Below are 16,042 nucleotides of genomic sequence, written 5' to 3' on the forward strand. Positions count from 1 at the left end.
GGTCCGAATGAGATGATTTACTACAGTGAGTGAAGAGGAGGCTTGGATTAGTTACTTTCCATTACTGAGCTAATTTTGTGCAGGACTAGAGAGATCATGGATTAAACGATCCAAACGCCTCCTTCTATTATTCACTAAATCCAATTGTGCAACCCTCCTTGGGTTTGCTTTTTTTATTAATCCTCACCTGAGGATATTTTTTCCACTGGTTTTTTTTTTCTATTTTTGGGTGTTTTACTTTTTTGTTCTTAGAGAGTGAAAGGGTTGGAAGGAGGGAGAGGGAGGGAGAGAGAAAGAAACATCAACATGAGAGAGACATATAGATTAGTTGTCTCCCGCACGAGCCCTTACCAGGGCCAGAGATCGAACCTGCAACCCAGTTACATGCCTTTGACTGGGAATTGAACCCATGACCCTTTGGTGAGGGGGACGACAGTAACCACTTAGAACACCAGCCAGGGCTGGGGTTTTTTATAAGTAAAAACAATATTGTACATTAAAAAAAAATCTGTGAAAAGACCTTATCTTGAAATGATTTCAAACTTGCAGAAGAGTTGCAAGAACAATAGAAAGTGAACTCCTGATACATTCTTCACCCAGAATAATCTGTTAATTTGCTTTAATGCTTTCTTCCTATATGTGTGTACACACATACACACACAATTTGTTTTTTTCCAAACATTTGAGAGTAAGTTGCAGACATGACACTCCTTTACCCCCAAGTGTCTCAGGATGTATTTCCTAAGAACACGGATGTTCTCACATAACCATAATGCAAACATAAGATTCTGGAAATTTAACATTGATACAGTATTATTATCTAACCCAGTGATTTTCAACCTTTTAAAAAATCTCATGGCACACATAAATAACTAAAATTCTGTGGCACTGCAAAAAAAATATAATTTTTTGCCAATATGACAAAAAATAGATATAAATTTGATTCGTTCACACTGGACGGCTATTGTTGTGTTGGTTGTTGTCATTTTTTTAATTTGACAATCTAAGGAAAAAGAGGTCAGTGTCACTGAGTAGTTAGGTGTTGCATGTTTTAAAAATTCTTGCGGCACACCGGGTGAAAGTCGCTGATCTATAGTTCATAATCCAATTTTATGGACTGTCCCAATAATGTCCTTTGTATTTTTCTCTGATCCAAGATCCCACCTAGATCACGCATTACACTTGCTCCTCATGTCTCTTTAGTCTCCTTGAATTTGGAACAGTTCCTTAGTCTTGGACTTTATAACACTGACACATTGGAAGGGTATATAGACCAATTCTGTAGAATACCTCTTCACTTGGATTTATCTCCTGTTTTCTCCAGAGTAGATTCAGGTTTTGTGTTTTTGGCAGGAGTCCCAAAACAAGTGATGTTGCCATTCTCAGTGCATCACATCAAAGAGGCACCTGATATCGGTTTAACTTACTGTTGGTGAGAGTAATTGATCACTTGGCCACATTCTCTTCCCTTCCAGAGATAAACAAAATACTATATCATTCAAAATATCCCTCATTTTATCAAAGAGGCTTTCTTCTAAATATCCAGAGATACATTAGAAACTTGTTATCTATTATTTTTGCATGATACCACAAGGTTCTTATGATTGACACTTCCGTAAGTACCCAAGCCTCCCACCCCTTTACTATAAATCCTTTTCAGTGAAATAACTAGAAGCAACTGTTCTTATAAATTTAAAAGCAAATAATGAATACAATGTGTGTAAAGCCTTCAACATAACGTCTCACGCTAGCCACCAGTCAGTCGCCACATTACTATGCTTATCAGAGATGCCCGCACACTTTTCATTCTTATGCTAGAAGACTCAGAACCATACGTTGAAAGCAGCCTCAAAAAAGGAACAATTGGTCAATGGTACTGAGTGATTTGGGGGGAAATCTTAAAAGCATAAAGCTATACATAATATCACATGTTTTCTCATCAAAGGGATGGTTGAAAGTGGGGATATTTTATATATTTAGGTTCTTGCGTTTGGATTTTTTCTTATAAACTCAAGTTTGGAATGTAATTAAAATATTTCTAAAATGCAATTTATATTTAACAGTATATCTCATTCTTGTATACACTTATCCAAAACGCCATTACAAGTATTTTTGAAAGTTAATAGGGCAAATTTCTAAACTGTTTTTCTACTATATTTCTCCAAATTTCTTCTTTTTTAAAATCACAAAGTGTCTCCTAAGTTCTGTTTTCTAGTCCATTTGTTATTTTTCCCCTCTTAAGTTTTGGTTAACATTGTTTTTCCTCCACATAAATAATAGCCACTTAAGTGTTAGCAACTTTATGTGCATGCAACAGACATTTTCAACAACATCACCCATTTCTATTTCATTTCTTAGCTTGTAAATATTCTCATTCCCCCTTTCATTCCATACATGGATACAATTTCAGTGACTGACACATTCTTCCCTCATCCATGCACTCACATTGAGTGTGAAAGCAGTGTGAAAATTCCCAAATTTCAATGTGCATGTGAGTCACCTGGAGGTCACGTTAAGGTGCAGATTGTGCTCTGGTGGGTCTGGGATGGGGTTTGGGACACTGCATGCCTCTCCACGTCCCAGGCAAGGCACCTTGAGTAGCTTGGGGCTAGCGGATCTGACACTGGACGATGGCATGCTCAGCTAGGAACAGGAAGGACTTGAGGAGCCAGGGGTGACGGAGAGGAAGACTAGGAAGAACAGGTTGGCAGGGCCAAGGTGACAATAACCTAGCAGATAACCTAGCACCGTGGAAGAAGAGTGCGTGGTTCAATAGGGCTGGATAATAGTGTGCAAAGAGGGGTATCTAGTGATGAGGCTGGGGAAGAAGGACCAGTGATGTCATTTGAATACATGGTGTTAGGAACTTAGATTTTACTGGGCTGACTTTTAAACAGAAGTGACAGGGTTAAACTTTTAGAAAGATTATTTAGACATTGCCTGGAAGAATATCAATTAGAACTGTTTTACATAAAAGGGAGATGAGTTCAAAGGGCATTTTGGTAGCTCAACTAAGAAATAAGGAGGGACTAAAAGAAGGCAAAGAGAAAAGGTGATGTATTTGAGACACAAAGGAAGTGTTAGATTCAACAGCTCTTGGTGCTGACTGGGTGTGGGGAAAGTCTTCCGTTACCAGGGGAAAGAAGGAAGTGGGACCGACCGGACATTGTGAAGAGTGAGGAGGGCGTGGTGGAGCCATGTGGCCTTAAGGAGAGAATAAATAGGGATCAAGGACTGAGCGCCAAGCCAACCTCTCAAGAAAAAGCTTAGCTGTCAAAGGAAGGAGAAAGTTACAATAAAAAGGGCGAGGAGAGGTACACAGGAGAAAAGGTTCATGTGGGTGAAACTTTTTTTTACACATTGAGTAGAAAACGTCAGGTTGAGAACTTGCAAATGGGTGAAAGGAATGGTAAGTGATCATTTGAGATCCCCAAGAGAGCAGAGGGAAGTGCGCAGCTATAAGAAGCTAACACACAATGGCAAGGGTATCTTTATGGGAAGGCAGCTTCTTCCTTCTGCCGTGAATGAAGGGTTGCCCCCATCCTTGCCATCTCAGAGGGCTGTTTCTAGCTTACGCTTTTCTTATACACCAGTATCTCCTTTGCAGCACATATTCAGAGGACTCGATCGCAACCCTTAAGGCAGCGGTTCTCAACCTTCCTAATGCGCGGCCCTTTAATACAGCTCCTCATGTTGTGGGGACCCCCAACCATAAAATTGTTTTCGTTGCTACTTCATCACTGTAATTTTGCTACTGTTATGAATCGTAATGTAAATATCTGATATGCAGGATGTATTTTCATTGTTACAAATTGAGCATAATTAAAGCATAGTGATTAATCACGAAAAACAATATGTAATTATATATGTGTTTTCTGATGGTCTTAGGCGACCCCTGTGAAAGGGTCGTTCGACCCCCAAAAGGGTCGCGACCCACAGGTTGAGAACCGCTGCCTTAAGGGCTAACTCTGAGGTTGGTATTGTTTACTGTGTTAAAGATCTTTGCTCCTATAACTTGGCATGATGATATTCTGACCACCCAACTCCATTTTGGGATTATCATTGGACTGATATATCCGATATATCAATAAGTCAGGATGTATAGATTGATTTTAAAGAATTAAAGAATTGGCTCACATGATTGTGGAGAATGGTAAATTCCAAATCTGCTGGGTAGGCAAGCGGGCTGGAGACTGAGGCAAGAATGATGTTGCAGTTCAAGTTCAAAGACAGTCTAGAGGTAGAATTCCCTTTGCGTTGGGGACCTCAGTCTTTTTTCTCTTAAGTCCTTCAACTGATTGGATGAGACCCACCTACATTAGGAAGGGCAATCTGCTTTACTCAAAGAATACTCCTTTAAATGTTAATTGCACCTAAAAATTCCTTTACAGTAACATCCACAATATCTGGGTACTATGGTTTCACCAAGCTGACACATAAAATTAACTGTCACAGTTCCCATTGCATCCAGGTGTGGGGATTAAATGAAGTAACACATACAAAGGATCTGACAGAACAAACAAGACACCAGGGAACCAAACAGCGATGTGGTGTGGATGTGTGTGTTTTAGTTCTTTATCAACAGCATGGATTTTAAAGATGCTTGAGGGAATACAGAAAACATTTGAAATATGTATGTAATACAAAAAGGATTTTGAAATACCTAATGTTACTTCTCTCTATAGTCTTAAAACAACATAATTTGGTACAGTATTATGTTGCTACAAAGTAATAATTAACAGCATATTTTTTCCTGAGACCATGAGTAGCAATAATCTCATCCCTTTCATAGTAAATATTTTGTCTTTTACTTTCCTAAAATTCATAAATAATGCAACCTTCTTATACATGTAATTTATAACAGATCAATACAATGCACTACACTTACTACTTAAAAAGTAATTTATATTAATATTAGAGGCCTGGTGCACAAAATTCTTGCACTGAGGTGGGGGGTAGGAGCGGAAGGATCCCTCAGCCCAGCCTGTGCCCTCTTGCAGTCCAGGACCTTTTGAGAGATGTCTACCTGCCGGTTTAGGCCCAATTCCTCCGGGGATCGGGTCTAAGCCAGCAGTCAGACATCCCTCTAGCAGTCCTGGGTTCTCACAGTCCAGGACCCCTCGCTCCTTACCACCCACCTGCAGCAGAGGCATGAGAGGCTCCCGCCACTGCCACTGCGCTTGCCAGCCGTGAGCCCAGCTTCTGGCTGAGTGGTGCTCCCCCTGTGGGAGCGCACTGACCATCAGGGGGCAGCTTCTGCATTGAGCGTCTGCCCCTGGTGGTCATTGTGCATCGTAGCAACCGGTCGTTCTGGTAGTTCTGCCCTAACGGTTGCGAAGGCTTTTATTATATAGACTAGAGGCCCGGTGCACAAAAATTTGTGCACTCGGGGGGAATGGGGGGTCCCTCAACCCGGCCTGTGCCCTCTCGCAGTCTGGGACCCCTTGGGAGATAACGACCTGCTGGCTTAGGCCTGCTCCCGGGTGGCAGAGGGCAGGCCCAATCCCTAAGTGCAGCCCCTGGTCGGGCTCAGAGCAGGGCCGATTGGGGAGTTGGGGTGCCGCCCCCTGTCATGCACAGAGCAGGGCGATCGGGAGGTTGTGATGCCACCCTCAGTCACGCTCAGGGTAGGGCCGATTGGGGGTTGGGGCACCGTCCCCTGTCACACTCAAGGCAGGGTCGACGGGGAGGTTGCGGCGCCACCCCGTCACGCACAGAGCAGGGCCAATCGGGGTTGGGGCACTTCCCCCTGTCACTCACAGAGCAGGGCCCATCAGGGGGGTTGGGGCTCCGTACCGTCACGCACAAAGCAGGGCCGATCAGGGGGTTGGGGCACCGCAGCCTGTCACACACAGAGCCGCAGGGCAATCAGGGGGTTGGGGAGCTCCCCCCTATCAGGCACAGAGCAGGGCTGGTCAGGGGGTTGGGGCGCCTTCCCCTGTCACGAACAGGGCAGGGTGGATAGGGAGGTTGTGGCCCAGCCCCTGTCACACACAGAGCCGCAGGGCAATCAGGGGGTTTGGGCGCTGCCCCCTGCCACGCTGATCCTGGTGCTGGGAGGCATATTACCCTTTTACTATATAGGATAGAAGCCTGGTGCACAGGTGGGGGCCGGCTGGTTTGCCCTGAAGGGTGTCCTGGATCAGGGTGGGGGTCCCCACTGGGGTGCCTGGCCAGCCTGGATGAGGGGATGATGGCTGTTTGCAGCTGGTCACACACCCTTCAGGGTGGGGGTCCCCACTGGGGTGCCTGGCCAGTCTGGGTGAGGGGCTGAGGGCTGTTTTCAGGCTGGCGGGTGACTGAAGCTCCCAACCGCTCCTTTTTTTCTTTCCTTTTTTAAATTCTGGGCCAGCTTTAGCTCTGAGGCTCCAGCTCTTAGGCCTCCGCTGCTGAAAGCAGGTTTCTGGCCTTTGTTTACCTTCTGTATTTGAAACAATGTTGCGATTCTGCTGGCTGAAGCCCGGCAACTAAAGCAGGTTTCTGGGGTTTGTTTGGCTTCTATATTTGTAACATAGTTGCTTAGAGTTGCAGCTCAGAGGCCAGCAGCGGCAGGCGGGGAACGTTGGAGTCCTCCGTCACTGAAGCAAGCAAGCCTCATGTTCGTTTTAAGCTGCCTGGCTGCCGGCCGCCATCTTGGCTGGCAGTTAATTTGCATATCACCCTGATTAGCCAATGGGAAGGGTAGCGGTCGTACGCCAATTACCATGTTTCTCTTTTATTAGATAGGATATTTAAAATATAGACATTGGGGAACTAGATTAGAATAGAAAATATAATGAAATGGGTAGATGCTTACATCTGTATATAGTCTCCATGAATGCAACAGCTATAAATGAAGACTGATACAAATATGCTGTATCGATGACTCAAATTCCAGGAGTACTGTAGTTTTTGGTTATGTTTTCCAAATTATGTCAATTCTTGTTAAAATTCGGAACCTTACAAGGTCAAATCTGCCGGGGTCCACCCCCAGCAGGTCCAGGGGTCCCCAAAGGTGTGGATGGAGTCGGCGAAGAAGGAAGGACACGGAGACAGTGTTCAGTTGATCAGCAGCCTAGCCAGGATCTCCAGCCAGGATCTCCAGCCAAGTTCTGGTCTGGATCTCCAGAGAGGTTCTGCTTAGGATCTCCAGCCAGGTCCTGTGTCCATGTTGTCTTGCTAGGTTCTCCAGCCAGGTTCAGTTACCAGGTTCTAGTCAGGTTCTCTTGCCAATTTCTGTAGTCAGGTTCAGTCCAGGATCTTTTGCCATGTTCTCTCCAGCGAAGTTCTTCTGTCTCTAGAGAACGTTCTGTGTAGGTTCTGTGCCTAGGTTCTGTCTCTCTTGGTTCCATATTCTAAGTTCTGTGTCTTGCTGTCTTACTACATCTGTATTTATACCAGTTGATTCAATCCTACCAATCTCTATTACAAAGGTTAGGGCGTTTCTTATCTCCATTCCAGGGAGTAAAGATTATGTAGCTTAAGCATGATTGTTCGTAGTTAAAGTGATTAATTACCCACCTGGCACTAGTTAAGAGGTTTTATTCCCTCCCTAACTTCAGGGGAAAATCCCTACCTGGGGAAACAACCTTTCTCAGAGACCTTGGTTAAAACACATAGTGCCAAGAAGGTGAGCAAACATATTAAGAACAGTATGCCATATATGCCAGGTCCCTTGAAACAGCAAGCATGGACCGGCTCCCGGCACAAATCTTCTCAATTTATACATCAGTGACATTCCTGGAAAATTCAGCATACATGAAAATCATCTGAAAAATACACTGTGCTTTTATGAAAAGCAGAATTAAATTCTCAGCTTAGATCACTATAAACAGGTTGGTTTTTTTTACCCCCATGAATGCCCAGCATGACATTTCAGTCACTCCAGAGATGGGACAATTATTCATTCCATGGGGTGTCCCACACATCACAAGACATTTCTCCTTTCATCCTCAGCCCCCATCCCCCGTCACCCTTCATTATGCTGAGCAAAAATGGCCCTACATTTCCAACACCCCCGTTGAAAATCACTGACAATGAACTTGTTTCCACACATGAGTTCATGGATATGAGACCTCTAGATTCTTAAGTCCTAAGATTCAATATAACAAACAAATGTTCAGATAAATTCAAAAGGTTTATTGCACCAAATGCCACAAAAAAAAAAAAATGGATCAAAATAATACATGGACACGTTTTAAGAAAAAAATTTCCATACAATGACATTGATAGCTATTTAACTGATCAAAAATATAAGGTCCTATCAATTTGTCTTCATGAAGCTTCAATGGTAACAAATCCCAGAATTTTCTCCTTGTTTAAACATCACTTAAATGTAAGCATATTGCAATTTTGCTTCCAAGATATATAGTTCACCAAATTTTGACATTTAAAAATTAACATTCAGAGGGGACTGCTTGATTTAGGCAAGTATTATAACAAAATATCCCCTCCCACAAAGCACAGTACAAAACAAATGGTTCACATTTACCTAGAGAAGCTAAAGACTCAATTTAATGGTGAAAGTATGCATGAACAAAATAGTTCCAAAAGTACATAAGACTGGAAAAATCCAGACATTTAAAAGAATTTGGGGGGGGGTCACTTTATATTCTTTATTTTTATGTACAACCAACTCTAGTGAAGAACCTGAAAAGCTACAGACTAAATTTTTATAAAATCTCAGGACCTAATGATAAGAGCCCCAAACAACAGTTTAGTATCATTTAGCAAGCAGGAATTTCCCTCCCTCCAAAAAAGTTAATTTTGAAAAATATGGTAAGTTTAAAAAGTTGTGATGTGTAAACGGCAGTTCCATGGGATGTGAAAAGATTATAGTTACTTTCATTAAAAAACAGCACACTTCAGAAAAATGGATCGAAGCCTGTACAAAAAGCTATTTAACACTGATAAAAATAAAATACTTTGGAGTTATGCACAAGTATGGAAGCTACATTTTAAATTTTCATTGTCATGTTTAAACATACACAATTATCTTTACATTTGTATCACGTATCAATCTATTAAAAATAAAACTGCGACATGCTAGAAAGAGGGCCATCACAGGAACACGTATACACTCTGCTCTGTCATGCCTCACTAGCTTGCTTAAAGAAGCAAGATTCTACAAAAGCTACACTCAACAGGTAAGACTTAAAAGTTGAAGAAACCCTAAAGGTGGAATCCTGTCAACTGAGGTAGTTTTTTCAAAAAATTTTTTAAAAAATTTTGTTTTTTGAGGTGGGCATGAGAGAGGGTGGAATCCCTTTTTTGCTTCTGCAGCTAAGACAGAATGAAGTCACTGGGTGGTGTATGGTGTGTGAGTGGGTGTATCTCAACACAAGCCCATGAGATTCTTTTTCTTTTCTACTTTTGGGAAGAGGTTGAATTTAAGACAGACAAAACTTGAATGCTATTTAAAGGAGGGTTCTAAAAGAGCAGCAACATTCTCAGTCTGTTTCTCCAGGCAATAGGTGTGAGGATTAGGTTCTGACCGGAACCCTGAGCATCACTGAAACCATCCCCACGTGTGACCCACCTGTGGTTTTCCAACAGACGTTTCCAAGAGTTTTGGAAAAGTAGATTAAAAGGCAAATGAAATCTTTTCAGGTTTTGAGGGGGCTGGGCTCAATCTTTTATGTATGAAGTTTAGAATCAGCCTTTTAAGTCTCAATTTCCCCCTATATGGGTCTAATTTTCAACATGCCACATAAGAATGGAATTGATTTTGGATTTAGTTATATTCTATGAAACCCTGGAAGGCGGTGAATGAGGGAAAGTGCCCAAACGTGTAAACAAGGAACAGGGAACAAGAGATGAGGGAATGCTTTAAACTGGTGCAGATGGAAATGATGTAACACCAGCCTGACCATTCATTTACATGTAATGAAAAGCAAGTGACGAGTGAGCTGAGCCACAGGTAAGGCTCATTCTCTCTGTGTAACATCACAACAAGCAATGAGGTCATGGAACCAGAGAATTTAAAATACAAACTCAGATGTTAGGCAAAAGAAAACAGAAAAATCTACAAAGGATGGAAAATTTCAATTTTATGAAAGAAAGACATAAAATAAAAATTAAAGATCTTAAGAGCTTTAATGCACCCATCTACATTTCACATCATAAAAAAAAAAGAGCGGAAGGCAGCAAATCTGACTCATTCCTAAGAAGTAATACACCCATTTTTTCCCATTAGGTGCTCTTTCAAACAAGTAATTCACTTGCATTTGTAAAAGAAGAGACACGCTTATGTAACTTGGTGTTTAAGATAGGATTTTATCAAATAGAAAATCTGAAGTCATTCTAACCCCTAGTCGGGAAGTTACTTCATTTTCTTATAAAAGAGTGAAAGGAAATTGGAGCCTGGTTATAATTAGCTAACAATGTTCTGTTTTACTAGATCAGCTCTTGTCATTTAATGATCAATTTTTTAAGTCGTTTTCTTTATCTTGGATGTCAGTACATCGTCTGACAGGGTCATAGTTCATGGTCAGTAAACTAAGAAAAATTTATTTTGTAGTAACAGAAAATTACATGTTTCGTGTTTTTTATTTTTTTAAAGTCAACTATGCTAGCAAATAAACAATTCCTCATTTTGGCAGGTTCGATACTATGGGGGAGTTACTTTCTGGAACAGTGTTTTGAAAAGTATGTAGGAATTAGAAGGCACAGAGATGATAATGTAAAAATGTAGACCATGTATGAATTGTTTATAAATGTTCAAACTAATTGCTTTCATTAGTCATCCTGAACTGTTGCAGGTTTCATTTCCCACCAGGACAGCTGTGCCTTGTAGAGTATAAATAGTCATTTGTATTAGCTATTACAGGAAGAAAGTGGCTTTGGCTAGAAGAATTTAGCAAAAGGAATACTCTTGAGCTTATAGAAATAACTTTGGTAAATGGCCTCTCTTAAAAAGGCTGCTGAAAGCTCTGAAGTATAAGGTTAAACACACGGTATCAGGCTGTGTACTTTGCTGCTACAAACTCCATCCTGATGGGATTAAGATGCTACATTGATTCTTGGGTTTATTGCACCAACAATCCACCTCTAACCTACCTGTGGCTGTATCTGAGACAAGGAAAACTCCAAGAAGATGTGAAAAGAGCGGGTCCCTATAGCACTCTCTTCCCAACAGTCAATATTCTTCCCTGTTTTAGGTCAGACTGTCGCTCCCACAGCCACCAGAGCTGACAAGGGCCCATGTGGCTTTCTTTACTTCACCTTTTGTAAAAAGCAAACTCCAAGTTGGAATCTGAAGTCCTTTCCTGATGTCTTCTTAGGATAGTGGAATATGCTTTCTCCAGCGTGGAGAGCTCATGCGTCAGCTCTGAAGCATTTTCCTGCTGGAATGGTCTGCACATTGTTTACCTCCTGCTCCAAAGTCCCTTGTCGTTTGTCCCGAACACACAAGGCGAGCAGTACCAACAGCTTAGTGTGTAGTGTAGTGCATATGCTTCCTCCTTCCAGAAAGGTCACTCTCTCTGTTGACTCCTGGGTAACAAAGACCTACAGTGTTCATGGGAAACACACATGCCATTATGTCAAGTAAACCTAAGTTCCAATAAAGCATCCACTTGAAAGCAACAAGATAAAACAAGACAAAGCGGTGGAATGACTGTTTCTGTTTGCTCTTCTTATGCTTTGGACGTCATGGAGAGCTTATTCTCTTCTCCTCCACATGAGAATGTGTGTGTTTTTCCTGCCAAGGAAGAATGGTCCTGAGCTTAAGCTTATAAGAGGATCTGAGCCACGTACGGGGAATGAGTACTGGCGACAGCAGTCAACAGAGGCAGGTCATTCGATTCAATCCTGAATATTGAATAAAAGGAGAAGATTATTAATTTAAAGTAACACGATTCTGCAGTTCAGTATTATTGCTAGGGACCAAGTTTGCTAGATCATTGCTTAAAACAAAAGAAAAAGTAAGAGGGAGAGCAAGATGATAAACCTGTTCTTTTAATTATGACTTCCTAGTGGACAATGACCAGAGGACAAAGGCCAGGAGGTGTGCTGGGCACACGTGTGGACATAAAACTGTTCTTCCACAGCAGGGGCCACCGAGTCCACGCCCATAACTTTCCTGGGTTCCCTGTACAGCCTCATTGTTATACTTTAATGTTTCCTCCACTGTCTCCTCATTCATCCCTAATGCACACAGACTCTGCTCCTAAGTTACAACTAGTCTTAGGAAAATGATGAAGGTGGCAATTTCTTCAAAAACCTTGGGCTTTGTTCAACAGGTTATACAAGTTAGATAACATTAAGCAACATTCTGAGAGAAAGCAACACTAACAGATGCTGAGTCAAGAGACATGGCATCAGATGGACCTGGCTTTGGCGGCCTCTCTTAAAGCAGAGGCGGATGTAGCATGGACCAGGCTAAATGCTGACAAATGTCCTGAGAAAAAGGAGGACTGCTTCAGTCCGTGAAATATGTCCTAATCTTTCCATTGAATTCCACAAAAAATTAAAAATGAAATTCCAATGACCTCATGGAGTTTTTCCTATGCCTTTTCCAGTAATGCTCCCTGCAGGTCTACTTCCAGGTCTGCCGCAGGGAGCGCTGTGGCCCTGACAGTGGGGAAGGGGCTAGAGAGGCTGGGGATGATTCCCACTAATCATCTAAATCAGAATTAAGAAACAGAACTAAGAGATCTAAATCAGAACTAAGAAAAACAAACAAACAAACAAACAAACAAACACAAGCAAGAGATACTCTGTAAGTTAACTGCAAAAGCAAATGCCTCCAAAGGGGGAAATATTTTTAAAATGAGGTAAGAAAAATGTATAACATGAAGTTCTAAGAGCCAAACACAAAAACACAGTAAAGGCCTGAGTCTTGATACTTTGATTAGCAGGCTTAAAAGAAAATTTCAAGGTCGACAATACATACACAATATTTTCTTGCCCAAATTAGGGGAACCATCATGGTAGGTAAGGACAAGTCCCCACTTCTTCTTTAGAGAAGTCACGGCAGAGACCCTCAGGAAGATGCTGTACAACATGAGTAACATAAGCAAGTCTCCTCTCCTGGTGGGCTTACCATTCCAGGGAGGAAGGTACAGCCTGCCCCCATGAACAGACAGGCAGGCCCCTGCCTCCCAACATGGCTGCATCGCACAGCTTGTGACTTGGACATCTTACTGAAATGACTACAGATGGGCAAACAGAGTGGAGTGTAATTTTTCACGTTCACACATAAAATAACCCAGGGAGAAGATTAACATAAAGTACCACCAGCTTAAAGTTCTGCGCTTATTTCCACTATCAGAAACAAGGAACATGCTGTTAATTGGAGAGCAGCAGAGGCACATGCCTGATGGTCCCCAAACCCTTCAAGGTGGCACAGGCTGAATGGGTCTGTGGGTACAGTGCTAGGGACAACCCCATTACAGGGAGAAGAAAGGGTGACACTTCACCGAACTCACCCCAGTACGACACCTAATTCTTTCACATGGACTCGTGTGTGTCCACGAAGATATTCAGATAGCATCTTACTTTTCAGGTACAACTCCTGTAGTCGATCTTCAAGATGCATGATGCACTGTGAAGCCAATAACATTCACAATGAGGGCTAGAATGGAAACCTCTGCCAGCATTCAGAGCTAGGGTTCTCCTGATTCATTCTTAAGTCTATAACTATAATCTAATCTCTTTCAAATACCCTTAAAAAGTTACAAGCCATCTCAAACCCTATCACCAGCAGGTTTTGTAAAACAAAGTTTATTTCTTCCGATGACTAATAAGATTTTCATATATTATCTTCTAGTCTTTTCTAAAAAGCATTTGTTGAAATCATTCTATAAGTGCTTCTAAAAAAACTTTGTAATAATCCTTTCCCTGTTAGTAAAAATTCTTTATCAATGTAATTTTATGGCTACATGTTTTTTAAGATTGTCCATTTACCATTATTTACTTACCACATAGCAATTTGCATTTTTGTTCTAAACATTGTAAAGGACATCTCTGTTGTTGTAGTATTTCCCTACATATCAGATTATTTGGGCACAATACATTCTCAGAAGTATATTTTGAAGGTTTTTTTTTTTTTTTTTGGCTCTGGAGTCTATTTTAACTAGGTCTTTAAAAACAATAAAGAAAGGGCAATTATTTTCAGGACATCACTACCCTTGGAATTGTGTCCAACTTCATTTTTTAGAGAATAGCAACCATCTGTGTCTTTCACCAGAGGCAAATGCTTTTGCATTTGGCAGGAAGAGCTCTCCAAGCATCTTCAGTAAGACACCTGATGGCTTTGGCAAGGGTAATTCTATCACACATAATTTTCTTCTAGACCATTACGCCTGCTATTTTCAAGGTAAAAAAGATTAACAGATGCATTTGAGAATGTTGATCTTGACCATCTGGCCTGATCAGTGACATGGAAAAAGTATCCATTAGAGATGTAATCTTTTCAGTTTTCCATTGGCTTCAAATCTTAAATGCCTTGTGTTGGGTGGATGAAACACAACTGGTAAGTGACTAAGAATAATAATCAAAGCAAGGAGGACTTCACCAATGAACATGGTCCCCCAAATAAACGAAGTTTAGTGGTGAAAGCATCTCCCTTCTGTTAAGTTTTAGTTCCTTATGGAGTAAATATAAAAATTTTAATAAGAATATTATAAAATATTAAAAAATATTCACATTACATGAATCCTTTGTGTTTTAGAATAGTTAATCTGCAGTGTATTCATAGTCTCCATGAAAATTATATGCTGTGATGTCAAAATAAAGAAAACATTGGTCTATATGGAATGTATACTATTTTTGAAATCAAAATATTTAGAATTTTTTTTAAAAGGCTTGATTATTAAATAGAAGTTTTTCCATTTTTCCTTCTCCTTTCAGGTCTCTTAATCCTGAGATGGGTTTTTTTAATTTTTAATTTCTGAAAATTTAAATAGCTACTTTCCCTTTTATACTGATGGCTCTAATAGGCATTTAATCATGTTTCATTGAAATGATTTTTAAGGTGAATTTTAAACTGCAGATGAAATTTCTTCTGATCTTGGTTTTGTCAGGCTAAGTAAGCCATGCATATTATTAAGTGGTTAAACATATTTTGGTCCAAATGAAGAAAAAAGTCAGCTACAGTAATTTATTGGTTGGAAAATGAAGATGTCAAAAGTAACAAGAGCTACGTATTAGAGAATAAAATATGAAAGTTGGTAAATACTTAAAACAGTAAGAAACTATAAAATCTAACATATCTTCCTTCCCTTACAGAAAAAGGGATTTCAGCCTCAAAATCAGTCTGATGCAACTTGCTACTAGAAAGAAAAACCGACTCTAAATATAGAACAAAAGTTAGATGATAGGAACCTGAGAGTTCCTCACACGATTACCCCAGGGACAGGTGATCTGCAAGAACAAACTTCAGTTTAAAGCCCAAATAAAGATTTTAGTGAAAAGGTGGTGTTGGTCTTTACAACCAGTAACTCTGTTTTATGAAAGTGGTTATTAATAATCACATGGACAGTAGCTGCCTCTGAGTGCTTAGAGCATCTAATACCATCCCAAGTGCTTTACGTGAATCATCTAATTTTCTTTTCTAACCATATGAGTTAGGTTCTATTATATCCCCAGCTTTACAGATAAGGGAATTGAGAAGTCACACAAGAAGCAGCTGAGCCTGTGTTTGACTTCAGGCTATTGGACTCTCAAGCCCAGGCAGTGGCCACTACTGTATACTGGCTGTTTAACCTCTGCTTTGGCCGCTGAAAAAGCAGTAAGTACCTCAGCCCTAATTTTCAGAGGATTCTCTTAACATGCTTGTTACAAATGAGAAAGCTGAGGTTCAGAGACACTTGTCCACCATCACACAACTGATTGATGGCAAAGCCTAGACTTGAACCCAGTCACTGTTATGCCACACTGTCTACTTAGACAGTGGGTTATATTGAAATAACAGAGGGTTATTTCAAAGCACCTTCTTCAAGGCCATAAAAATCCTGACTATTTCTGAGACATGTGGTACCACTGTAGATTCAGCCATAAGAACCCAGGAAAATTACCCTCCATTAGCAATTAGCGCAGGTAATTAATATTCAGCTTCCAA

The 16,042-nt window shown here is 40.9% G+C and overlaps 1 protein-coding gene across 6 annotated transcripts in view; it reads right to left on the reverse strand.

The window, feature by feature from the left end:
• Nucleotides 1-8,097: 8,097 nt before the first annotated feature.
• Nucleotides 8,098-16,042, reverse strand: part of FNIP2 (folliculin interacting protein 2) — a 131,041-nt gene continuing 123,096 nt past the window's right edge. For 3 of the 6 annotated variants that reach the window (XM_036315295.1, XM_036315293.1, XM_036315296.1), the window contains 3 exons: nucleotides 13,410-13,525; nucleotides 12,875-12,975; nucleotides 8,098-11,790 (listed from right to left, as the gene is read on the reverse strand). In XM_036315295.1, the coding sequence (XP_036171188.1) occupies nucleotides 11,789-11,790; nucleotides 12,875-12,975; nucleotides 13,410-13,525 (219 nt within the window). In that variant the 3' untranslated portion in view covers nucleotides 8,098-11,788. The remainder of the gene's footprint in view (nucleotides 11,791-12,874; nucleotides 12,976-13,409; nucleotides 13,526-16,042) is intronic. The other 3 variants (XM_036315298.1, XM_036315294.1, XM_036315297.1) reach the window with 1 other exon arrangement.

This window comes from Myotis myotis, unplaced genomic scaffold (genome assembly GCF_014108235.1).
Source record: "Myotis myotis isolate mMyoMyo1 unplaced genomic scaffold, mMyoMyo1.p scaffold_m19_p_6, whole genome shotgun sequence".
NCBI lineage: Eukaryota > Metazoa > Chordata > Mammalia > Chiroptera > Vespertilionidae > Myotis > Myotis myotis.